The sequence below is a fragment of the Pongo abelii genome, chromosome 2 (assembly GCF_028885655.2).
Source record: "Pongo abelii isolate AG06213 chromosome 2, NHGRI_mPonAbe1-v2.0_pri, whole genome shotgun sequence".
NCBI classification, from domain to species: Eukaryota; Metazoa; Chordata; class Mammalia; order Primates; family Hominidae; genus Pongo; species Pongo abelii.
Window position 1 is genome coordinate 81,181,629 of NC_085928.1, and position 25,548 is coordinate 81,207,176.

General features: G+C 36.1%; 2 protein-coding genes across 5 annotated transcripts in view; both read right to left on the reverse strand.

Moving 5' to 3' along the window:
- Window positions 1-1,023: 1,023 nt before the first annotated feature.
- Window positions 1,024-25,548, reverse strand: part of PPP4R2 (protein phosphatase 4 regulatory subunit 2) — a 70,130-nt gene continuing 45,605 nt past the window's right edge. For 2 of the 4 annotated variants that reach the window (XM_054550313.2, XM_054550314.2), the window contains exons 3-8: window positions 9,066-9,159; window positions 7,153-7,190; window positions 4,468-4,542; window positions 4,069-4,212; window positions 3,075-3,364; window positions 1,024-2,820 (exon numbers count right to left, since the gene is read on the reverse strand). In XM_054550313.2, coding sequence (XP_054406288.1) covers window positions 2,495-2,820; window positions 3,075-3,364; window positions 4,069-4,212; window positions 4,468-4,542; window positions 7,153-7,190; window positions 9,066-9,159 — 967 coding nt within the window. In that variant the 3' untranslated portion in view covers window positions 1,024-2,494. 4 annotated transcript variants of the gene reach the window in all.
- Window positions 4,575-7,146, reverse strand: EBLN2 (endogenous Bornavirus like nucleoprotein 2). Its single transcript, XM_002813517.5, has one exon. It carries the CDS (start codon window positions 6,037-6,039, stop codon window positions 5,314-5,316), a length of 726 nt encoding a protein of 241 aa, XP_002813563.3. The 5' UTR covers window positions 6,040-7,146; the 3' UTR covers window positions 4,575-5,313.

A 25,548-nucleotide genomic window follows, 5' to 3' on the forward strand; every position in this document is an offset into this window, starting at 1 on the left:
TCTGTTCAGAAGTGAATCAGTTACTATTAGAATTGATTCATAAATGAATCAGTTACTATTAGAACTGACATTTTCATTAAGCAAAGTCTGTGTTAAGTGCACCTATGAATACCTGCAGAAATTTACTTCCAAATAGCCATCAATATCTAAAACCAGCTGAACAAGGTTTCCCAATTTAACTACAGAAGTATTCCACCTACCCTAAAGATATTCCATGAGCATTCTACAATTATCTGTATAAACAGCAACAAGTTTGATCTATGATCAACATATGAATATCTAATAAATATTAAAACTATTAAACTATAGATTAAAATGCAGATCTCTCATAGAGTTAAGTGATGTCATTTTGGTACATTCACCATTATTGTACTTTATTTAATAAAGAAATACATTTGCCCTTGCAAATATAGCAATTGCAAGTTTACAAATAAAACCACAGACCTCAAAGTCATAATGCTAAATCTTCAACTTATAACCAACAAAAGTAAATCAATTTGTTTACAAATGGTCCATGGCACTACAATTAAAATAAAAAATATCAAAGGTCACAGGATCTTAGGTAGGTTTACTGACAATTTCATAAATATTCAAAAGAAAATTTCAAAATTTGTAAACTTAAATTTGCTTCATTTTAACATTTTTGAAAAAATTTTTAAAAATTTACAATGTTTAATTTTTCTCCCCTCTTGGATATAGTAAATCAATATTCAGATTTTATTTCAACTATCAGACATAGTCATAAACATATCATCTAGCTGTTGTGAACCTGACAGTCAAGTCAGTCAGTAGTATATTATCCTACAAACATAAATGGATCCAAATCGTTTTGGTATTCATAGTCATGATGATTTAAGTAGTCAAAACGCAAAACTTGTGGTTGCCCCCCAAATCACCCAAAAGCATATTATACAGTGTCAGAAACTGTTTGCATCAGTTTTAGAAGCTCATCTGTGTAGTTCAGGTATCTGAAACTAAAAAAAGGGGGATTCTTTCATATTTTGATAAAAATGTACTCGAATATTTCATAACATTAATATTTATTGCTTTATATGAATACTGTATTGAAAGCCCAAGCATTCAGTTTACACACAGAAATTATACAATTATATACCGCTTCACAAAGGCAGTGAACACATTACATTCTACAAAATCTACTTTACAGAAATTTAAAAACTCTAAATATCAAAAGGTACAGCTGAAGAAACAGGTATAAATTTGGCAGCCAGTAATTTTGACAGGGAAGTTGCAGCTTGCATGACTTTAAATATGTAAATTTGAAAATATTGAATTTAGAGTAATCATTGTGCTTTGTGTTGATCTGAAAAATATAACACTGGCTGTCGAAGAAGCATGTTCAAAAATATTTAATTCACTTCAAAATGTCATACAAATTATGGTGGTTTCTATGCACCCCTAAAGCTTCAGTCATTTAGCTCAGGTACATACTAAAGTAATATATTAATTCTTCCAGTACAGTGGTGTTTCATACCATTGACATTTGCATACCCTAGAATAATTTAGAAAGACATGTGTAATATTCACAATGTTCAGAAAAGCAAGCAAAAGGTCAAGGAACCTGCTTGGTTCTTCTGAGATGGTCTCATATCAGCTTCATAAACATTCATTCTACAAAATAGTAAGCTAACATTTGAACACAATTTCCAAGATAAAGCATATTTTCTCATAAATAATGAAGTCTGTTTTCTTTTTCTCAGGCACCTCAGAAGTATACAAAAGAATTTGAGTTTGAACAGATCTCTTGGAATGTGTTTAACCTGGTATTTCAACAGACTTAAGATTTCCAGGGTTTCACAAGGGCCAGATTTCAATTACTCAGAAGAGAAAGAAAATGTCTTCTGAAAGAGGTGAACTCAATCATTACCAATAGAAAAAGTATCCACTGTATTCATCTCTTATAGAAACAGAAAAATATAACATTTCCCCCCTTAGAATTATATATATATATATGTATGTATATATGACTTAAAGTTCCATTGTACGTAGCCAAACAATAAAATCTGAAAACCAGCATGAAACCCTATAATTCACATGTTAAAATGTTGAAACTATGACCAAAATATGAAAACTGCTAGAGCTATCAGAAAGAGACAAGACAAAAAGCTTCTTGCATATGTATAAACTAAATGTGATAATCTCAAAAAACTTTTCAAAATTATAATTACCTTCCAGTTTAAAAACTTTAATCCTAAATTAAAAAAAAAAAAAAAAAAAAATCTATACACAAACCACTGATTTGCCCAGACCAAAAAAAGAAAGAAAGAAAAGTCAGCGGTAAGGTAAGCAGGACCCAGAGGAGCTGATATTCACAGTTCTTACATGTACAACTCTTTCAGGAATTATCCATAAAGTACTTTATTTTACAACCTGCTTCTCTTGTAAAACTAAAGGTCCACTTTATTACATAAAAGTTTTATACAGTGTTAAAACCAGAACTGTATGTAAAATACTGCATCTAAATGTTTCTAAATAGTTAGTCTTGTTCCATTGGTTCATCGGTGACTTCTGTGGCTTCGTCATCATTTTCCATGGATGATTCTGAAAGAATCTCTCCAGTTTTACTGGAATTGGATCCTACTAATTCTTCTGTTTCATGGCAGTCAGAAGAATCATTACTTACAGGGCCTTCGTTTTCACTACCTTCAGAATGTAGCAAATCTTTTTCAGCTTGAGACACATCAGATTCCTCCATTTGATTATTTTCCTCAGAAGTCTCTTCATTCACAGTTAAGGCATCATCAGATTCTTTTTCTTGATTTTTTCTTTCTGGGATCATTTCTCTTGATGTCATAAAAGACTCTAAAAATAAGCAAATGTTGTTGTAGTTAAATTTTATTTTCAAAATACCTCCACAGTTAAGTTTCATGAATTCTGATATTCTATAGTTCAAATCACATCCCCTGAAATTCAGCAGCAACTACATACAGGTGGGAGAAAAGCCCAACATCAGCATTATAAGGAGTTCCATTATGTAAAATTCTTTCACGAAAAAAATGAAGTACAAGAATTTGAGATCTCCTTACTCCACCCTTTTACAGATGGTCTCTAAATACCTTCTTCTTCCTCTTCATCCTCTTCTTCATCCTCTTCTGTACAGTGCTGCCGGGTACAACGGCTATCTTTGTCTTTATCCTGAGATGAAGATGATGTTTCTGTTTCTCCTACCACAGCTGAAGAAATTTCGCTGGAAGTCGTTTGACTGGCTGTTTCTCTGACTTCACCTTCTTTGTCAAACCTGAGTCTTTTTACCTCATGCCCCTCAGCTTCCACAGCATCTTCATCTGGATGTTTATTTTTCAAAGGGCTCACTGAGGAAACTTCTGATTCAGATGTCGAAGAGTCACTGTAAATGTTTTTTTAAAGTGTCATTAATAAGATTATTTTCCCCATCTTGTACATCCCCATTTTTAAGGTTAAATAATGTTTTAAATTGTATTTCAGTGTCAAAGTTAAATTATAACACCTGAGCAAAGAAAAACACAAGAGAATAATTTCAAGGTAACCTAAACTGTTTGATGAATAATTCCCAGTAGGACTCAGAAAAGCTATATGACCTTTCTGTGCAATTCTCCAGTAAGTTAAATATTCTCCTACAATAAACCCGCAAGTCTTCCATACAGACATACTCTCTTAAGTCCTCTCCCTCATTTAGTCTTCCTTCCCTTAACGTGATACAGAAAATTTTAAGATATAAATAAAAGGTGTCCTTTTATAAACTACAACGAGTAACGAGTCACAAAATCAACTTATTTATAAAGATCATTTCTCTTTTCAAGTAACTTTCAGAAACAACAAATGAAATGGATCATCATATCTACTTTACTTTTAGACCCTACATAAACAGTCTCCACAAATTAGCAGTTTTAAGTCGTCTATGTCCACCTTCAACATTTGCTACAGCTGCAAAGAGAAGCCAGTGCTCCTATAAAATGCAAGAAACCCTTGTTCTGTCCCTCAGAACTTATAAATAGTAAGTGATAAGTACTGATTAAATGTTAACTGTAACTTTTAATAAAAACACTGTTTTTAAATATAAAACATACAAACCTGTGACTTTTCTCTTCATTTTGCTGCAAATTTGCCTCTTTGCTGTCTGTGCTCTCAGGCAACCCATTTGTTGTCATGGGGGCTGACAAAGAAACCTTTGGTCGATTAAGTGGCCTGGGTGTCCCAGGCCCATTTATATTAGACCTATAATAAGATAAATGAACATCATTTCCTATTTTTATAAAAAGTCATCCCTCTTAAGGTATGTTGATGTGAATACATCACAGAAGTATTTGCTGCAATTTTGTTTTCAGGCCCATGCCTTACCAAATTAACTAATTCTCTGTAGTTCATCCTATAGTGTCCATAAAATGCCCAATTTTAAAAAAGTACACTCGGCCTGCTACTCAAAATCAGGACAATGCAAACTCTATAGGTATTAAAAATGTAGAATCTCACCTCTCAGTATAGCTTGGTGAATTTCCAGGAAACATAACACCATTCATTCGATTTAAACTACTGGAATTGTTTTTCCTATAAGAAAAGAAAATATACTAGTGGATGACTTAATTTTTTTTTTTTTTTTTTAAGACGGAGTCTGGCTCTGTCACCCAAGGTGGAGTGCAGTGGCGCAATCTCGGCTCACTGCAACCTCCACTTCCCAGGTTCAAGCAATTCTTGTGCCTCAGCCTCCCAAGTAGCTGGATTACAGACGTGCGATGCCATGCGCAGCTATTTTTTGTATTTTTAGTAGAGACGGGGTTTTGCCATGTTGGCCGGGCTAGCCTCGAACTCATGACCTCAAGTGATCGGCCCACCTCAGCCTCCCAAAGTGCTGGGATTACAGGCGTTAAGTCACCACACCTGGACTTTTTTTTTTTTTTTTTAAATAATGAGAATTAGTTCATGTTAGGAGTGCATGGATCTATGATTCTACCCAACACTCCCCCCCTCAAGATCTTACGTGGTAGATGCCACCTGAAGCAAAGGGAGTGTGATGGTTGATCCTGGTATAACATCAGGAGCTTTAAATCCCAAAAATGTGGGGTTGCTCATCTTGGCCCAGTAGTTTGCCACTGTTGCTATGTTTGGGAACATTCATGGTGATAGATCCCCAATAATGGGGTGGCAAAGTAGACCCCCAAACTCAAAATATTTCCCCAATGCCTTTTTAACCATTGTTTTTTTTCTCCCCAAAGACTGGGATCTCCGACACAATGGCCCGCAGAGCAATGGAGCCATCCATGCACTGATCTAGAAACATTCTCACAGCATAATAGGTTGTCATCTGTGCTTTCTTGGCAACTAACTTGACTTGTGTAGCTTGCGTAGAGGGGATTCAAAGTCTCCAAATAGAAATGTGAACATTAGTTCTCCAACCCACTGTCTTGAGCTGATCCAATCTATGGCTGATTCTGCATTGTAGCTGATTAGCAGATCAGCACTCTCACCATGTGAAAGTCTTCCAACAGATGCCATCATTGCCTTGAATCGTCTCTGAACTTGGAGACTGCTGGTGCAAATCTTATCACTTGATCCAGCGGCAACGCCTATCAAAAGGTCATAGCAGTGGCGCAGAACTGATGACTTCTCAAGGGCAATAAAGTTAGGCATATCTTTGAATCCGCTAGTATAAGGAGTACCCATTTCCTTGTTCTCGTTCCCAACCACAATATTAGACCTCTTGCTCACACCAACACTCAGTAATGCCTCGTGTAACCCATCAAATATGAAATACAAGAATACTAAACTTGGGGTCACAGGGTGGAAATGAGATTTGTGTGCTGGGTCTAGCATAGACTTGGCTGCTTTTTTAATGTCCTTAATATCCCCAATGCTGGGTTGGGGTTCCAATGCATCCAGTGGATACTGTCTGTTTTTCCCAGATAGCTCAAATCTTCCTTGAAGGTCAGTGAGCCCACTCCTGTCCATTGCGTCATCTGCTGGGCTGCTGGGCTGTGAGTCCTTTCTCAGATGAGACATTGTGGGTAATTGGTTCTGACTTAATTCTTTAATTTTGGTAAGAATCATGGGTCTAAAAGATCTTTTGTAAGATCTGTCACAGACCCAAACAAAAAGACTGTGAGAATTAACATAAGCATACAATTTAAGAAAAGAATCCCTTATTAGTCGCTATGACTTGACTCTGCACTTCTTTACCATTTTTCCAAAATACCTCACGTTCATTAGCAAAACAAAACATATTTCGGTTCATAAAAGAAATTTTTATCATATATAATTTTAATAGTTTTTCTGTCAAGAAATACAGTATGGGATTATTTTAGTATCTTATTTAGCAACATAAGTATATTCTTGAGAACATTTTAAAAACAAATTGACTGGGCTGGGTGTTGCGGTTCACACCTGTAATCTCAGCACTTTGGAAGGCCAAGGCCGGAGGATCACTAGAGTTTAAGGCTGCAGTGAGCTATGATCACTCAACACCGCACTCTAGCCTGGGTAACAGAGTAGTGTATGAAAGCAGAGCCAGATTAACCTTAAACCAATGGTTCTCAGCAGGGGACAACCTCACCTCCCCGCCTTTCACATCTCCAAGGGACATTTGGCAATGTCTAAAGATATCTGGAGGGGGGAACACTACTGGCATAAGTGGGTAGAGGTCAAGGACACTGCTAAACCTCTTATAATCCCCAGGACACCCACTCACAACAGAATTATCTGGTACAAAATGTCCATAGTTCCAAGGTTGAGAAATTGTATCCAAATTTAATTCTTACTTTGCTATATCTGAATCTTGACAACTGGAAATATTTTCCATCATAAAGACAAAAGCCATCAAGTAGTTATTCCAAACATGGGAATTATGCCCTAGAGACACCCTGGAAAGGCATCTAGAATGGCATCTCAGGGCAATGAGTGCCACCACAGTATGTAAATCCAACAATATTAAAATTACAATAAATGACCAATCTCTTTAATCCAAATCTCTTTACTGGAAAAAACATATAGATAATGTTATCAATAATATTCTACTTTGGGGACTGTATGGTAGGTTCACAAGTATGTTATCACACTTAATTACATATAAAATAAATTCAGTCTATTTTAAGAATAATATATTAGAAGCAATAAAATGATTAAATATAGTAAATAACATACTAGAAATAGAAAAAATATACTTACTCTGAAGAAGGATAAACACAGCTAACAACCATCACATTCTGCAATAACAAAAATCAGTGATTTAGTATGAAGAAAAGTACTACAACATAAAGTTTAATCATTTTGTTTCTAAAATCACTCTGGTGGGTTAAATTTCCACTGATTCTAATTTTGCTAGTAAAGGAAAATGGTTAAAAATGAAAACTGGTAAAACAATAAAAACTAAAACAATAACAAACGACCAAAAGAGAATATCCTACTTAGCCACTGATTTTTTTTCCTATACTTATTTTTTTACCCTAATCTAGTTATTCTAGACCCCTAACATCATATACTATATGTAGTAGAGGAACTAAGCTCAGATGGAATCAACAAAGATGTTGAGAGATTGAAATACTTAGGACCTATGTAATTGATTTTCCTTACAAAGCAACACCCAATCCACGGCTTGTTGTGTTGCATCATATATCCCACAGAAAGAGATTCAAACCTTTATTGTAATATATTTATGATCTTCCCAGTAAAAATAACTTTACTAATATTCAGTGTTCACTGAAAGTTTACTATGAGTCACAGTAAGTGTTCTGCATTTAATCCCCCTCACAGCCCTATTATTAACCACATTTTACAGAGGAGAAAACTTAACTGGCCCAAGGTCACACAACTATGAAGCACTGCAACCCTGATTTAAAGGCAGGGCACCTGGTATGACTACTTTAACATATTGCTTCTTTATCTGAAAATCTCAAAAATGTAATTATTACAACTCCTGGAGCTGAAAAATAACTACTGATGAGCCATCTCAGTTTCCTGGACTTTGGGGATATTATTCAATTCAGTGTACAGAGGATCAACAAAATACATTAATCCAGTATGGCCATAAGAACTACTGTAAATCACTATGTAATGGTTTTTGATTCCTGTTCCCAGGGTAAAATGAAGTGGATTTGAACCAGATCCTTAAATGAACACTGGAGTGTTTTCGAACCAATCATCAACTGAAAATTAGAACTCATTAGTCCAATCTCGGTTCTCACAGGGCTCCTTCATTTTTCACTCAAGACAAGTCAATTTCTTACTTTTCATTCCCTTAAACACGTTGAGTCTTTGTTCTTCACACCATTTCCTTTTTTTTTTTTTTTCCTGAGACAGAGTCTCACTTTGTCGTCCAGGCTGGAGTGCAATGGTGCCATCTCAGCTCACTGCAACCTCCGTCTCCCAGGTTCAAGCAATTCTCCTGCCTCAGCCTCCTGAGTAGCTAGGATTACAGGCGTGCACCACCACGCCCGGCTAGTTTTTGTATATTTTGCAGAGACGGGGTTTCACCATGTTAGCCAGGCTGGTCTCGAACTCCTGACCATGATGATCCACCCACCTCAGCCTCCCAAAGTGCTGGGATTATAAGCATGAGCCACCACACCCAGCCCACACCATTTCCTTTATTCAGAATACCCTTCCCTTATTCTAACACTCCCTCAACCCCCTCCACACACAAACACTAATGTTTAAATCTGACCTGCATCTTTCTACTCAATACCTCATTTACATGCTTGGCACCAATAAGTTTCCAAAGTTATGTACCTTTGAACTCCAGAATTGAGAAAATGAATTCCATGGGTAAGTTTATAAAGTTAAAATAGCAATTGTAACTTCTCAGAACCTTTAATAAGTTGATATACACTATGAATTTCCAAGAAATAATATGCTGCTTTCCCCAAACTTCAATGATCAACACACAAACCCTCCTCTACCCGCTCCTATTAAATCTCTCTGTAAAACAGAATGCAATTTGGAAAACAATTTGGGAAACTCAAGGTAGGCTGAAAAACATATTTCAAGAAGTGGTACCTGAAACAGATCTTACTCAATGTTCTTTTCTAAAATAAAAGCTATTACACCACAGCATAATATAATTCCAATAATAAAATAAATACCTTTTCCACTCCTCTGAGAAATTTGTCTGTTCCTGTATAGTTTCTCCTTGGATCTGTTAACAATTCACATAGTCGCTGAATAGTAAAAGGGATACTGCAAAAAAATATAATTTTATAGTGTGAGATCACTGATAAGAGAACGAGGAACATTATTTCTTTTGCTAGGTAAAGCTGTATCTAGTCACCCATGTATTAAGCTACAAAAGAAAATGCTATAATAGGGAAATAAATGGATGAGTCATTTAAAAAAAGACAATAAAATAAGCATACCTTTCTATTTAACAAAAAACCCATTCTCCTTTCCTTTAAAAAGCAATAAAGGTGGAGGGGGGGGGAGAGGGGGAATGGTTAACGGGTACAAAAATATAGTTAGAATGAATAAGATCTAGCATTTGACAGCACAACAGGTTGACTACAATAACTTATCGTACATTTTAAAATAAGAGTATAAGTGGACTGTTTGTAACACAAAGCATAAACGCTTGAGGTGATGGATACGCCATTTACTCTGATGTGATTATTATGCATTGTATGCCTGTATCAAAATATCTCATGTACCCCATAAATATGTAAACTTACTATTTACCCACAGAAATTCCTGGTTTTTTTTTAAAAAAAACTTAGAACACCCAAAATCAACAGAAAGCTTCAAAACTGAGGAAAAAATTTTTATACAATAGAAAATTCTAGATCCTGATAATTTGATTTTTAAGTTTACAAGAGAGGTAACACAAATAATAATCAAGTTGGGGGTTAATGTATATATTTTTCCTCAAGTATTCTTCTGCACTCAAAGGTTTCTTTAAAATGTTCAAACAAAACTACAAATAAAGTATTTTAAATGTGGTTCCGCTCCATTATTACAATTTCATATATAATCTACGTTTAATCCAACTTAAAATATACACAACAATATATAACTTTACCTAATAATTTCACTATACTTCAATTTTTCCTTGATCATAGTAAATACAAAACTGATATAAGTTGGAACTAAAATCATTTTATAAATATTTTTAAGTTTTGAGCTCATGTAGCTATTAGCATTCATAAGAATTACAAGCTGAACAGAACAGCAGAGTTAGGAGCACGAGGTACGACAAACGCAGCTAAGAAGTACAAACATAAACCTTCAGACTTCAGTGTCTGCCATACCAATCTATTTATTCTCTTTAATGAAAAGAATTACAAAGCCTCAAATTAATAGTTAACATTCACAAAGGTCTTCATTTTTTATAGGCAGTGTGATACAGAATTTTATTCCACCACAAGATATAGCAGCTAGTGAGTTACAATGCCAGGACTCAAACCCAGTCTCTCTAACTTCAAATCTCATGTCCTTTCCATTGCACCACACATATTTTACAAAATTATAGTTGTTTATTTTCTAATTGGATAAACTACATTTGGTTCTCATATTCTTTGCGTCAATACTATTCTTATGTTCAAAGTATAAGATGTGCAAAAAATTCTGAAAGTGCTTGAAGTGAATGTTATTCATATGAGAACAAATGTTTTTAGATAAATTTGAGCGTCTAAGAATCAATCTTTTGTCTCAAACCTAAAATCGAATCCAAACCTAAAAGTGAGAAAACTGTTCTACCAAAAGACAAGGCACAGAATAAAAGATTAAATGTTTGCCTGATATCCCAAACATTCAGAACCAACTAGAAATTCCTCTGGGTTTCTGAGGAAGAATACTTTTTTGCTTTTGAAAATCTACTCAGAGTGAAGTACACGGTCAAAACGAAGAATCCTTTTAAATGGGGAAGTACAAAGCACACCAACAGCATTACTAATTATGAAACAATAAGCTTACACATCTTTTGTTTCATTCCTATAAAGACAACACATTAGAAATCTATAGCTAATACACAAAACTAACTCCACATTAAAAATGTTTAAGCATTTTCCACATGTATAACAACAGTATCAGTTTCTCAATTGTCTGTCCGTGAAACCCAGTATCATCGTGGATTTCAGATTAGTGGTATAACTCACCTTAGCTCCTCTTCTAGTTCACAGCTCTTCAAACCTTACGCACACAACACATCTAAGCTATTTCCTCATTAATCACCCCATAGTGATACTGTCATTATAAGTTTATTATTCAAAATATACAAAATAGCACCAACAGTTTTGGTATTCAACAAGTGTTTGGGTATTCAAATAGTACTTAACTGAAAAATACTGTCTAGTCATTACGTTTTTTCTTCCAACTAAAATTCTTTCCCACATTAAAACCTAATGTTTTCTCACTAATTAAAATTAGTTTTAACAGATGAATATTTTAAAACTTCTTGTTTAACAACATTTACACTGAATGTTTTGGCTAATTTTCTTTAGAAATGTAAGTTAAATTGTAGCCAATTATTAATACTTTATATGTTGGTTAATATTAATACTGCTTTGGAGGGGGGTATGTGTTTACACAGCAATGCCAGCAATAACAGCCTATGATAAAACGAATTTAAGTTCTTAGACAATTTCAGAAGCTTTTTTCAAAAGATCCTTATTTCACAAAGTAAAAGAAGCTTTTAAAAGTCATTTTACCAAGTATCCAATAGATGGCACTAAAATGTCACACAACACTTCCTTTTCTCACATGACAGGCTAAAATCCAACCAAACACTTCCTGCAAATCACTGTATCCACTGGAAATATTAGTATGATAAATGAACGTAACAACAGCATTGAAAGGTCTCTTTACATACAGACTGTACTTTTAAACTTATTCCATAAATATAAGAGCCTATTACAAACTAGAAATACCAACCTTGCTCAACAGCACAGTCAAAAGACATGTAAATAATTACAATTACGATAATAAATAACAATATTGTATAAAAAGTGCTATGGAGACAGAATAAACTGTATGCCAAGCTTAGTAAGCATGACACTGGGAAAACTTAATTTGAGGTAGGCCTCTAAAAGGAGGCACAAGAATAAACCAGATAAACCAGTACAAAATGAATGTATTTGGTACAAGTATATGAAAGCTCTGCTCTCTGATACTCATCCATTAGACATAGCATACAAAATAGGTTATTCTAACTTCTGAAAATATTAAAGCTTTTCCCACACATACTAAGAAAAGCAAATATAGGGAGAGGAGCGTTAAACACACATGCCACTCATTCTCAATGAAAAGTCTATTCAGAAATCCTTAAATTTGGTAGGGAGTGGTGACCAGATGTTCATTAGCAAAGTTATACTGTAAAATAAAAAACTCTGGGCCAGGCACGGTGGCTCACGCCTGTAATCCCAGGACTTTGGGAGGCCGAAGCAGGCGATCCCCTGAGGTCAGGAGTTCAAGAACCAGCCTGGCCTGTAATCCTAGCTACTCGGGAGGCTGAGGCAAAAGAATTGCTTGAACCTGGGCGGTGGAGGTTGCACGTTGCAGTGAGCCGAGATCGAGCCACTGCACTCCAGCCTGGGTGATAAGAGTAAGACTGTCTCCAAAAAAAAAAAAAAGCATTTGGTTTACTCTGCAATGATATATCATCTGATTTATTCATATTGTACAATGGAAAACTAAGATGATACAAGGAACTGAAAAAAGGACATGACTAGCTAGCATCTCAAATTTTTTAAAACAGTGCCTACAACATCCAGTAACATTTTTTTAAACCCCCCGCCCCACACATTAAGGATCCACCTTTGCTAAATATATATATATATTTTAATACACACACACGCTACCCCACTAGGAGACCTTACTCAAACTGAATTTACCTAAATCTTCATGGGTCTCATGGGTCTTGTCTGAAAACAAGGGTTCTACAAGTACACCTCAAAGATTATCATGACAACTAAATACGTCATGTATATGGTATATTAAATCACCTAACAGTGCCTAAAATATTTTAGAAAGTTCACCATAAATCTTAGTTCTTATTGTCATCATTCCATCTACTCTTTGACAGAGATTGTGGGAAGGCACACATGGTCCAAAGACCAACAAAATCAAAAGTATAGCTCTGTCTTTAAAAATATTCCCTTTAATTCCAAGGAAAATAACTAACCCTAATTAATAGGATCACACATTTTACCTTATATATCTTAATTTAAATGCAAGCTGTCCCTATTTACTTTTTTTTAAAGCAGAAGTCTTGTACACCTAAAAGCTATGGAAATTCAAATACCAAGAAAGTTGCTGAATATCAGGGAAAGACATCTCAACATAAAGTAGCAATTCAATGCTATTTTTTAAAAGATAAATTTTAAGTCATAAGGCTAAACACTAAAGAAATGTCTTAAGCATGTATTTTAACCTAAATTTCTATAAAAGTACTAAGTTGAAAAGAAGGCACTCAAAAAATAAGTACACACTTCATTCAGACTCTAAGAAAATCAGTTTAACTACCTTAACTTTAAATTATATAAGCAACTTTTCCACATGAAAGACAAAGCAATGTAACATGTAGCACAGAGGCTACTGGAGTAAAAAGCTAAAGAAATGACCATACAATCTGACATCCTACTAAAAAAAAAGTCAAAACAATCATTCACTTTTGTTTTACCCATGTATATGTGGATTTTACTGTCTTTTCTGACTAAATGACCACATTAGTGGTGTCTTAGTTAACAGAAATACTGAGTTAAACTTAACTGTCAACATGGAAACTAACAATATCTCTGTTATCAAAGACTGAGTAATTTCATAATTTTGTTTACACCTACAAAGTCTTACAAAAGTCAGAAATACCATTAGAATCCTGTGATACTAGCTTTACTTGAAGCAATATGTTCTTTCTGTACTCAGGCTTTAATATTTACATAAACATACACATTCATAAATACTTATATTTATGAATTTTGGGTTAAGGAGTGGTGCAGACACTAGTTTACTTACATCATTGGGGTTTCCTTATCATTATTAAAAGAGGCGAAATTAGCTGAGCACGGTGGCTCACACCTGTAATCCCAGCACTTTGGGTGACCGAGGCGGGTGGATCACCTGAGGTCAGAAGTTCGAGACCAGCCTGGCCAACATCGCGAAACACTGTCTCTACTAAAAATACAAAAATTAGCCAGGCATGGTTGATGCACGCCTGTAATCCCAGCTATTCAGGTGCTTGAGGCAGGAGAATTGCTTAAACCCAGTAATAGAGCAACACTCGGTCCTCACCAAAAAAAAATTCATACACATATAATCTTATGTCTCAAATCAAATGACAGATTTCGCTTTTTTTTTTTTGAGACGGTGTCTCGCTCTGTCACCCACGCTGGAGTGCAGTGGCACGATCTTGGCTCATTGCAACCTCTGCCTCCTGGGTTCAAGCAATTCTCTTGCCTCAGCCTCCCAAGTAGCTGGTACTACAGGCGCCCGCCACCACGCCCAGCTAATTTTTTGTATTTTTAGTAGAGACGGGGTTTCACAGTGTTAGCCAGGATGGTCTCAATTTCCTGACCTTGTGATCCGCCTGCCTGGACCTCCCAAAGTGCTGAGATTACAGGTGTGAGCCACCACGCCCGGCTAATTTCGCCTCTTTTAATAATGATAAGGAACCCCAATGATGTAAGTAAACTAATGTCTGCACCACTCCTTGACCCAAAATTAATCTATAGCAACTGTCAAAGCTTTTAATAAAGTTAATCATCTCTTGGAGTTCCTATAGTCTGAACTGTTATTTTATTTGCATCAAATATAACTAGCAATAAAAAGTTAATTAGGCTTTCTGTTATTTTCCATTTTTAAGTTTATTAAAGAGAATATCACATCAAGCCATATTACCACTAGACAAGACCAGGTGGGGAATAGTAAGGAGGGATGGTTACAAAATCACGCCAATTCTCAAGTAATTATTCTAAGAGAAAGAAAGGGGATAAAGAAAAAACAAGCAGGGGTGGGTGGGTGTGGGTTTGTGTGTGTGAGACATAAATCTGCCACAAATAAGTACATTTTAACTAATACACTCAACAAACACTGACACAAATAATTAACAGCACAAAAACCTATTTTCCCCAGCCAACTGGGGAGCACAAAAAATCAGGAAGCAATAAAGTGGATCAACAGTGTCAGAGAACAATGTAATAAATGGCTAAGGACCCATTCTCTCAGTCCCTGAAACATCTGGAGCTAATCGTAAAGCAAACAACACAACTGAAAATCAAATGGGGGTTGTTTTATTCTACAATGCAGATTTTGGAGTATAAAAGTCTCATATATAACTTTAAAAGATCATGAGCAGTACTCTCAGCTGTGACTGACTGTACCTGCTTAACAGATGATATAAAAATTATTAGGTATCAAAAGTTCTCCACTTTTTCCAGACCTCCTCATAAATATATAGGAATGCTATTTTAGTCTACTATTCACAGAGTGAGGAGGCCAACTGCCTACTTTAGAGAGGTCTTAGAGGTAACAGCAATGACAAGAAAGGGTCAAGACTTGAGAGATTAATTTACTTTTATATTCATTATTCTTTCATTTTGAAAAATTCAGAGAACATAAAATGGTATCTTTTAAAACTGCCAGGAATGTAACTCACATGCTCTCTATCCCTCAAAATGCCTCTTTGTGTATACCACTATAGGAATGAACCATTACCTATTAGCAATTCCTAAATTATATTCATGGTCTCTGTAATAGGAGGAGGATTTTCATAAATGGCCCTGGTTTGAGTAAACCCATATACTCTTTTTTATTATAATTCCAGAGGGCATAAAATGGTCTTTTAATTGACCATTTCATTAAAATTTTTAGTTTTGTTCATTTTAATTTTTGGTGTTTCTCACCTGACAAACTGTAACTTCACTTTTGGAGAGTAGCTATAATCCATCTTCTATGAAATTTTAAAGTTCCAAAGTAATTTTAAAAGACAAGAAAATGACCAAAAAAAAAAAAAAGAAAAAAAAAAAGAAAGAAAAGAAATTAAGCATTCCACTGTGATTCTTCTATGCCTCAACAGACAAAATACAGATATAAATATACTTTTATTCTTTTTTTTCTAGTCCCCAGTTACTCAATATTTATTATTTTCTTTACTCATTCATTCATCTATCCATCCATGCACGTAGTCATTCCATACTTGTCTGTTTGAGAACCTACTATATTCAGGCACTCACTCTTCTAGGCCTTGTTTGGAAAAGACTGTTACCCCAGCTCTCCAGACGCTTATAGTTCAGGAAATCAAGTAAACAAGTGCATGGACAATTTCCACTTCAAAGAGGGAAAAATCTGTACTTTGTCCAGGTGCGGTGGCTCACGCCTGTAATCCCAGCACTTTGGGAGGCCGAGGCGGGTGGATCACAAAGTCAGGAGATCGAGACCATCCTGGCTAACAGGGTGAAACCCCGTCTCTACTAAAAATACAAAAACTTAGCTGGGTGTGGTGGCAGGTGCCTGTAGTCCCAGCTACTGGGGAGGCTGAGGCAGGAGAATGGCATGAACCCGGGAGGCGGAGGTTGCAATGAGCTGAGATTGAGCCATTGCACTCCAGCCTGGGCAACAGAGCGAGACTCCGTCTCGAAAAACAAACAAACTTGTACTTTGGTAATAAACTAAAATAATTCTAGAAAACGGATAATCTTTCTTATGGCAAAATACTAGGAAGCACTCAATATAAAACTTTTACAAATTAAAAACAAAAACTTACCAGTAAGAAAATTAGCAAAAGAAAGCCAAAAGAGGTTATAAAGGGCAATTCACAGAAAGGCTGTAAGTACATAAAAAGATGTTCCATTTCACTTGCAATCAAAGAAACACAAATAGAGACACATATACAGTACTGAAGAATTACAATATCTGCACTTATTACAAACGAAAGCATCAACAACCACATTTTGCTAAGTCAATTTTGCAGCACTGATAAACTGAAAATTAAGTGTTCATAAGCTAACCTAGCAATCACATTTCTATAAATTAAAAAAAGCAACAATCTGGCCGGGCGCGGTGGCTCATGCCTGTAATCCCAGCACTTTGGGAGGCCGAGGTGGGTGGATCACCTGAGGTCAGGAATTCGAGACCAGCTTGACCAACATGGAGAAACCCCATCTCTACTAAAAATACAAAAATTAGCCGGGTGTGGTGGCGCATGCCGGTAATCCCAGCTACTCGGGAGGCTGAGGCAGGAGAATCACTTGAACCCAAGAGGGGGAGGATGCGGTGAGCCCAGATCGTTCCACTGCACTCCAGCCTGAGCAACAAGAGCGAAACTCTGTCTCCAGGAAAAAAAAAAAAAAAAAAAAAAGGCAACAATCTATACATATATTCAAAACATGACATTCATCAACAAAAGATATGTGGAAGGATGCTCACTACAAGCACTGCTCGTTAACAGCCAAAAAAATAAATGCCTACCATCAACCAGGACAGGCAAATACAAACTTATAATCTATTCACATAATAGAAAACAATGCAGCCATTTCAAATAAATAAAAAGATAGCTTTAAATGTACTAATACAGAAGCTTCTCTGTATGTTGAAGCTTCTCTAAAAGGAAAATACAACTAGCATATAGCATGATTCTACTTTCATTCTTTATGTACTTCTGTAACAGTGGGGATCTTTTTAAAAAAGCATGAACATAAACCACTTTTGTAAACTACTACAAATCGGGGGGAGGAGTGTATAAGAATGGACAAACCCTCAAACTGCTGGAAAACCAAGAAAGTGTTACTTCTTAGTAAGTATTTTTAAAAACTATATATATAATAAAAAACACAAAAATTGAACATTTTGTAGACATGTTTCAACATACCAATATATTAAAATACAGACAAAAAAAGAGTAAATTAAAAATAGAAAAATCTTGATGTATCACTGATTAAGACTTAGATTCTGCCTGCTCAGAGAAAGTGTAAACTGAAAAATCAAATTTAAAAAATATAAGTTCGAGCCAGGCGCGGTGGCTCAAGCTTGTAATCCCAGCACTTTGGGAGGCTGAGGCAGGTAGATTACTTGAGGTCAGGAGTTCCAGACCAGCCTGGCCAACATGGTAAAACCTCATCAATACTAAAACTACAAAACAAATAAACAAACAAACAAAAAAACCATAGCTGGGTGTGGTGACACACACCTGTAATGCCAGCTACTCGAGAGGCTGAGGCTGGAGAATAGCTTGAACTCGGGAGGCAGAAGTTGCAGTGAGCCCAGATGGCGCCACTGCACTCCAGCCTGGGTGACAAAGACTCCATCTCTAAATAAATAAAATAAAATAAAATAAAATAAAACAAAACAGAATTTCAAAATACGGTTAAAAAATAAAGTTTTAAAAGAAGAATGCTCAGGCATTTAATGACTGTTCAAATCATTTTCTGAAGTATGTGAATTACCTCTTTTACAGATTAAGAAATTACAAATATTTAGATTTATGTAATAAATATATAATACACAATTATATTTATTATAATATTTATATATAATACATGTATTTGTTTCTAGCCCAACTTAATGTGAAACAACTGAAAATGGTATTTGCTATCACTAATTCAGAATCAGAAGTAAATCTGCTTACAAAGCAGCAGTATAATTTGACCTGTTTCACCTTAACTTTTATTTTTGAATGATGGCCATAATTTATTGAAATAAAAGATGAGCCACTATGTCTAAGTACTATTTATATATATGTACAATTTACAAATAACCATGAGAAGTATTCTCTTTTTTTTTGAGATGGAGTCTCACTCTGTCGCCCAGGCTGGAGTGCAGTGGCGAGATCTTGGCTCACTGCAGGCTCCGCCTCCTGGGTTCACCCCATTCTCCTGCCTCAGTCTCCCGAGTAGCTGGGATTACAGGCACCCGCCACCACGCCCAGCTGATTTTTTTGTATTTTTAGTAGAGACGGGGTTTCACCGTGTTAGCCAGGATGGACTCAATCTCCTGACCTAGTGATCTGCGCCCACCTCGGCCTCCCAAAGTGCTGGGATTACAGGTGTGAGCCACCACGCCTGGCCCCGAGAAGTATTCTTATCTTGAATGTACTCATTTAGTTCAATAGTAAATCTTATGCAACATGCTTCTAAAATGTATCATGTGGCTATTTCTTGGATAAGTGCCTTTAAAATGTTTTTTACTTTTTTTCCTTTTTCTGAAAATTTTAAAAATTGATATGGAAATATACACATATTGGTTAAATAATTTCAACAGTCCAACAGGGTGCACAGTGAAAACAGGTCTCCTTCCCATCCCAGGCCCCCAGGGGTTACTATAACTGATGAACCTCAAAGACAAAAGCTATGATTTCTCCCCCCAAAATATTTTTGTAACAGACCCAAAGTCAAGGCATAAGCGTTTGACATTTCAAGCAAAATTCTTAAACCTAAAAACAGTGCAATATGATATAAAGCAAATCGTTAACTGGATTACACTATCTTATTTCAAAATCCCATGTAATTAAATACCTAAAGAATCAAGCCATTTATGCCATCTAAAAATACAACTGAAACCCTTCAAATACTAACTAATTCTAACTATGAATTCACTGGTTAGAAAAACTACAATTCATTATATTTGGTATTGTTGTTGTTCCACACCCCAAACTGACGCCAAACTAAATATCGAATAATTCAACTCCACAAACATTTCTTCCCTTCAATAAAGGAAACCGTAAAAACACAAAGTCCTGGCTGGGTGCAGGGGCTCATGCCTATAATCCCAACACTGCGGGAGGCTGAGGTGGGCGGATCACGAGGTCAGGAGTTGGAGACCAGCCTGGCCAGCATGGTGAAACCCCATCTCCATTAAAAAATAAAAAAAATTAGCCGAGTATGGTGGCACGCACCTGTAGTTCTAGCCTAGCTACCCAGGGGGCTAAGGCAGAATTGCTTGAACCTGGCAGGCGAAGGTTGCGGTGAGCCGAGATCATGCCACTGCACTCCACCCTGGGTGACAGCGAGACTCTGTCTCAAAACAAAACACAACAAAAATCAAAGTCCTAAAAAAAACAGAATTTAAAATGACAGAATATGAGACACAGTAACATTTCTTTAAAAATGAGTACTGCCGGGCGTGGTGACTCACGCCTGTAATTCCAGCACTTTGGGAGGCCGAGGCAGGAGGATCATGAGGTCAGGAGATCGAGACCATCCTGGCTAACATGGTGAAACCCCGCCTCTACTAAAAATACAAAAAATTAGCCGGGTGTGGTGGCATGCGCCTGCAGTCCCAGTTACTCGCGAAGCTGAGGGAGGAGAATTGCTTGAACCCGGGAGACAGAGGTTGCAGCGAGCCAAGATCGCGCCATTGCATTCCAGCCTAGGTGACAGAGCAAGACACCTTCTCAAAAACAAACACAACAAAACAAAAAAACCAGGGAGTTTTACTTTTGTATAGAATATCTTTTTAGTGTTTTTAATGTTTTACAAGCGGCCAAAAATGGTTACTTGTAACTAACAAGCAAGCCGTTACTTGGGAGAGAAATGAGGACTCCAAAAAAGAGTCTAAACAAAAACTCACTAAAATACTTCCATAAATTAGTATTTCGTTTTAAAAGAAATGTGATTTCTCAATCATATAAAGATTCTATATAAAGTATGAAGACACAACACCAAATATAAAACAGGAAAGAAAAACCATTAAAATGTTTCCTGATAAATGACTGTTTCCACTGATACCTATAAAAAGGTGGTTCAAGTTTTTTAAGAGGCTGTAAATATTTTAAATAGTTGTAAGCTAAAAATCATCAAGTACTACATGTCACTAGAAACAAAGAATTTATTCTAATGGATAATCAATCAATTATCAACCAGACACATAAAACTAAAAGAAAAATCTATTGATCTTCTGCTAAAAATTAAATCTTTAAAACAGTATTAAGTGCATACCCATTAAATCCAGTGACAATTTTCAGTATTCTTTCCTTCATTTCATCAAAGGGAATATATTCGACATTAGGGTTGGGAGGACCTCTTGGCTCAGGAGCTGAAGTTCTGAAATCATCCATCACTTTCTCCAGTTTGAAAATAAAATAGCCTTTAAATTGGGACCACTGAATCCTATAAGCAAAAAATTAAAAAATATATAATACCATGTAGCTTTACAATTCTTGAACACAAAACACAAATACAGAATATACTATGACACTAATACTAACAAAATTAAGATGTCAACAATTAGTGATGAGAATGCCGTCATTGAAGAGCACGCATCATACCTCGTTTATCACAAGCTCCATCCTGATGCTATCCAACTCCCAACCCAAACAAAACCCAGATCTCTGATTTACATCTTTTAAATGAACTACCTCTGCTTGAAAGTCCATGGTGTGTTAGGTCCTATTCTTAGTATGTTTAAAATAGTATTTTGACTCTTTCCCTCATAACAAGCCTAATTAGGGGGGCATTAGTTACACTATCCTATTAAGTCAGAATGAATCCATACCTTAATCATTCAAGTTACAATGTTTGCATGGACTAGTAAAATTTGTCTATTATCTACTAAATAACAAAATAAACTTTACTTTCTCCTTTTTCTTTCCCTTTCAGTTAATATCTTCAGGCTCTTTTGTCACTTAAGAGACAAAAGGCATGTACCTATGATTAAGGCACATAATCACAGGTTCTAGCCAACCAGTACCTGCACAATAAAAATACATAATTTGCTTATGTACTTTTCACATCTATTCATTTATCAAATTAACATAAACACCTTTTTATCCCTCTTTCCTCACATTTTACCACTAATATAAAAGCGAATTTTGTGAGGATACCTGCCTGAATAGTGTAAATTCCAGGAGACACAGGAGTCAGGAATGCTAACCATTTCCTCAGGCAGACAGTACTACCATTAGTGACAGCAGATCAATCTCTTTACACAGGTTGACTACTTAAACAAATTTACACAAATTAACGGGAGCCAATCTGTAATCACCTTCCATCCTATCCAGCAACCCTATAAACTAGGGTGGCGGTTTTCAAATTGTGGTCCAAGAGGTCAAAGCTATTGTCAAAAGAATAAGGGCTGACTAGTTCACTATTAATATGTGCACTGATGGTATAAAAGCAAGATGGATAAAACTGATAATCCATGTAGCAAGAGTCAAGACAGTAGCACCAAACTGTACTACTAGCTGTAGTAGAAGCCATAATTTTCACAAACTCGTAATTTAAAAAATCTGTTTCACTTAAAGTGTAAAAGATATAAAAATTACTAATTTCATTAAATCCCAACCCTTGAATACATCTTTTAAATATTCCATGTAACAAAATGAGAAATAGATATTAAAAAAATCATGCTGCATATCAAAGAGGTATGGGATTCTGAAAGAACAATACCTTTATTTAGACTGTTGCCAGCTGAACTAGCTATTTTTCATAGAACAGCATTTTTACCTGAAAGGGCTGCCACACAAATAAAGCTTATTTAGATTAGCAGACTGGGTGTGATGGCTCACACCTATAATCCCAGCAGGCGGATCACCTGAGGTCAGGAGTTCGAGATCAGCCTGGCCAACATGGTGAAACCCTGTCTTTACTAAAAATACAAAAATTAGCCAGGCGTGGTGGTGCATGCCTGTAATCCCAGCTACACAGGAGGCTGAGGCAAGGAGAATCACTTGAACTGAGGAGGCGGAGGTTGTAGTGAGCTGAGGATTGCATCACTGCACGCCAGCCTGGGCGATGAGCAAGACTCCATTTCCCAAAAAAAAAAAAAAAATTAGGAGAATGTGGTAGACATTTTCTCAAAAATAAATAAAGCGAACCTGTCATTTCAAGATAAATAAATGACAGTATTTGTTACCAATGATAAAAATTTGAACTTCTAAGCAAAAAACTAAAAGCCTGGAAAATTTTTATTCTTCACTGTGAGCTTGAAAGCTTCCTGATATATTCCCAAAATATTCTGAAGGCAACCAGTGTCGACACAAAAATATTATACAAGGCCAGGTGTGGTGGCTCATGCCTGTAATCCCAGCACTTTGGGAAGCTGAGACAGGAAGATCACTTGGGCCCAGGAGATGGAAGCCAGCCTGGGCAAACAGCAATATCCCGTCTCCACAAAATAATTAATTACTAATTAATTTAAATTAGGCATGGTGGTATGCACCTGTAGTCCCAGCTACTCAAGAGGCTGAGGCAGCAGGATTGCTTGAGCCCAGGAGGTAGAGGCTGCAGTAAGCCAAGATCACACCACTGCACTCCAGCCTGAGCGACAGAGCAAGACCCTGTCTCTTAAAGATATTGTGTGATACCAAAAGCACAAGCAACAAAACAGATCAATTGAATTACATCAAAATTTAAAATTTTGTGCATCAAACGACACTATCAACAGAGCAAAAAGTCAAATCGTGAAATGGAAGAAAATATTTGCAAATCTTTTATCTGATAAGGGGTTAATATCCAGAATATATAAAGAACTCCTACAACTTAACAAAAAAGACAACCCAATTTAAAAATGGGCAAAGTACTTAAATACACACTTCTCCAAAGAAGATATACAAATAGTCAGCAAACACACAAGATGCTTAACACCATTAATCTTGGGGAAATGTAAATCCAAATCACAATACCACTTTACACCCATTAGGGTTGGCTATTATCCAAAAAACAAGTGAACAAGTATTGGCTGGCCAAGGATGTAGAGAAACTGAAACTTTTTTTTTTTTTTGAGACAAAGTGTCACTCTGTTGCCAGGGCTGGAGTGTGGTGGTGCAACCTGGGCTCACTGCAACCTCCGCCTCCCGGATTCAAGCAATTCTCCTGCTTCAGCCTCCCAAGTAGCTAGGATTACAGGCGCCTGCCACTATGTCTAGCTAACTTTTTGTACTTTTAGTAGAGACGGGGTTTCACCATGTTGGCCAGGCTGGTCTCAAACTCCTGACCTCGTGATCAGCCCACCTTGACCTCCCAAAGTGCGTGAGGCACTGCGCCTGGCCAAGAAACAAACTCTTGTGCAGTGGTGCGATGCAGTCAGTCACTGTGGAAAGCAGTTTGGTTCCTCCCAAAAAAAAAAAAAAAAAAAACCAATTATGAAACCACCCTATGATTCAGGAATCCCATTTCTCCGTAGATCCCCAAAAGGTGAAAACAACCCAAAATGTGCCATCAGCCCATGAATGGATAACCAAAATGTGAGAGATAAACACACACACACACGAATATTATCCAGTCTTTAATCTGAAAGAAATTCTGACATGGACTAAGCTTGATGGCATTATGCAAAGTGAAATAAGCCAGACACAAAAACAACGACTACTGTATGATTCTGCTTATATGAGCTATCAAGAATAGTCAATTTAGAGTCGTCTGGCACGGTAGGGAGGAAGGTGCAGGGACTTACTCTTTAATGTGTACAATGTTTCAGTTTGGGTAAATGAAAAGTTCTGCAGATGGATGATAGTGATGGTAACATACATCGTGAGTGTACTTAATGCCAATAAATTGTACACTTCAAATAGTTAAAATGGTAAGGTTTACATTACGTATATTTCAATAGGTATTTCCCCACAAAGATACATAAATGGCCAATAAGCATATGAAAAGATGCTCAGCATTATTATCTATTTGAGAAATGCAAATCAAAACCACCCATTTCACACCCACTAGGGTGGCTATAATCAAAAAGATGAATAATAAACGAGTGCTGGGTTGATGTGGGGAAACTGGTAATGTCATACATTACTGGTGGGAAAGTAAAATAGTGTAGCTGCTTTGGAAAGTACTTGGGCAGATCCTCAGAAAGGTAAATGCAGATTTGAAATCCAACAATTCCATTCTATTAAATGAGTAAATTATGTATTTTACCACTATTATTTTTAAAAATGGTGAAGATAATTAAAAGCTATTTGCATGATTACTTTTTTCCACCTTTCCCTATCCTATTTTAGAAAGGGGAATTTGAGGTTTAACAAGCAGAATTTTCAATTTTTAATTTCACAGAATTTTTGATATGCCTAATATTAATCCTTATTAATGTACAATTGCTTTTGGTTCCTAAAATTTATCTTTAAATTTTATGAGACTCTCCACACGCACTTCATACTTAAACATACCAGAGAAAGCTATACTGAAATAGGACGCTTATACTTTTCATTTCTTAAATTAATAATTTTTTGTACTTTTAATAATCACCCACTAATTCATAGCATGAGTTCAGATTTCCATATGCACAGAGTCTTGTGGTGTGTTTTAATCTCATCTTTCCATTAACCATCTGACATGACATGTTTGAGGTCCAAAAAAAGCACATTAATGGGAACAGCCAGACAAGAGGTATGGGACCCCAGGTAATGGAAATTCTGAAGAGATTCAAAGACTCTATGGCACTAACTCAAGAGACAGAAATTAAGCCCCATAAATTGACATGAATTATGAACACACTGTAGTCTTAACTTTCAAATAAATCAAGCAGTTACTCTAAATTAGATCAATACGATGCAATTCAAGTGATACTATTCCACATATATCTATGGGGAGGGCATTCATAAAATGTGAAAGATACAGCTTTTTGATGGAGGACAACTATTTGATAAAAACAAAAACAGAAAATGCTTCCCTAAAAGTTATATAATTCAGGGGCCAGGCGTGGTGGCTCACGCAT

Bases quoted from the DNA above. Each gene is read 5' to 3' on its own strand.
- EBLN2 (XM_002813517.5), bottom strand. From the start codon at position 6,039: ATGATTCTTACCAAAATTAAAGAATTAAGTCAGAACCAATTACCCACA.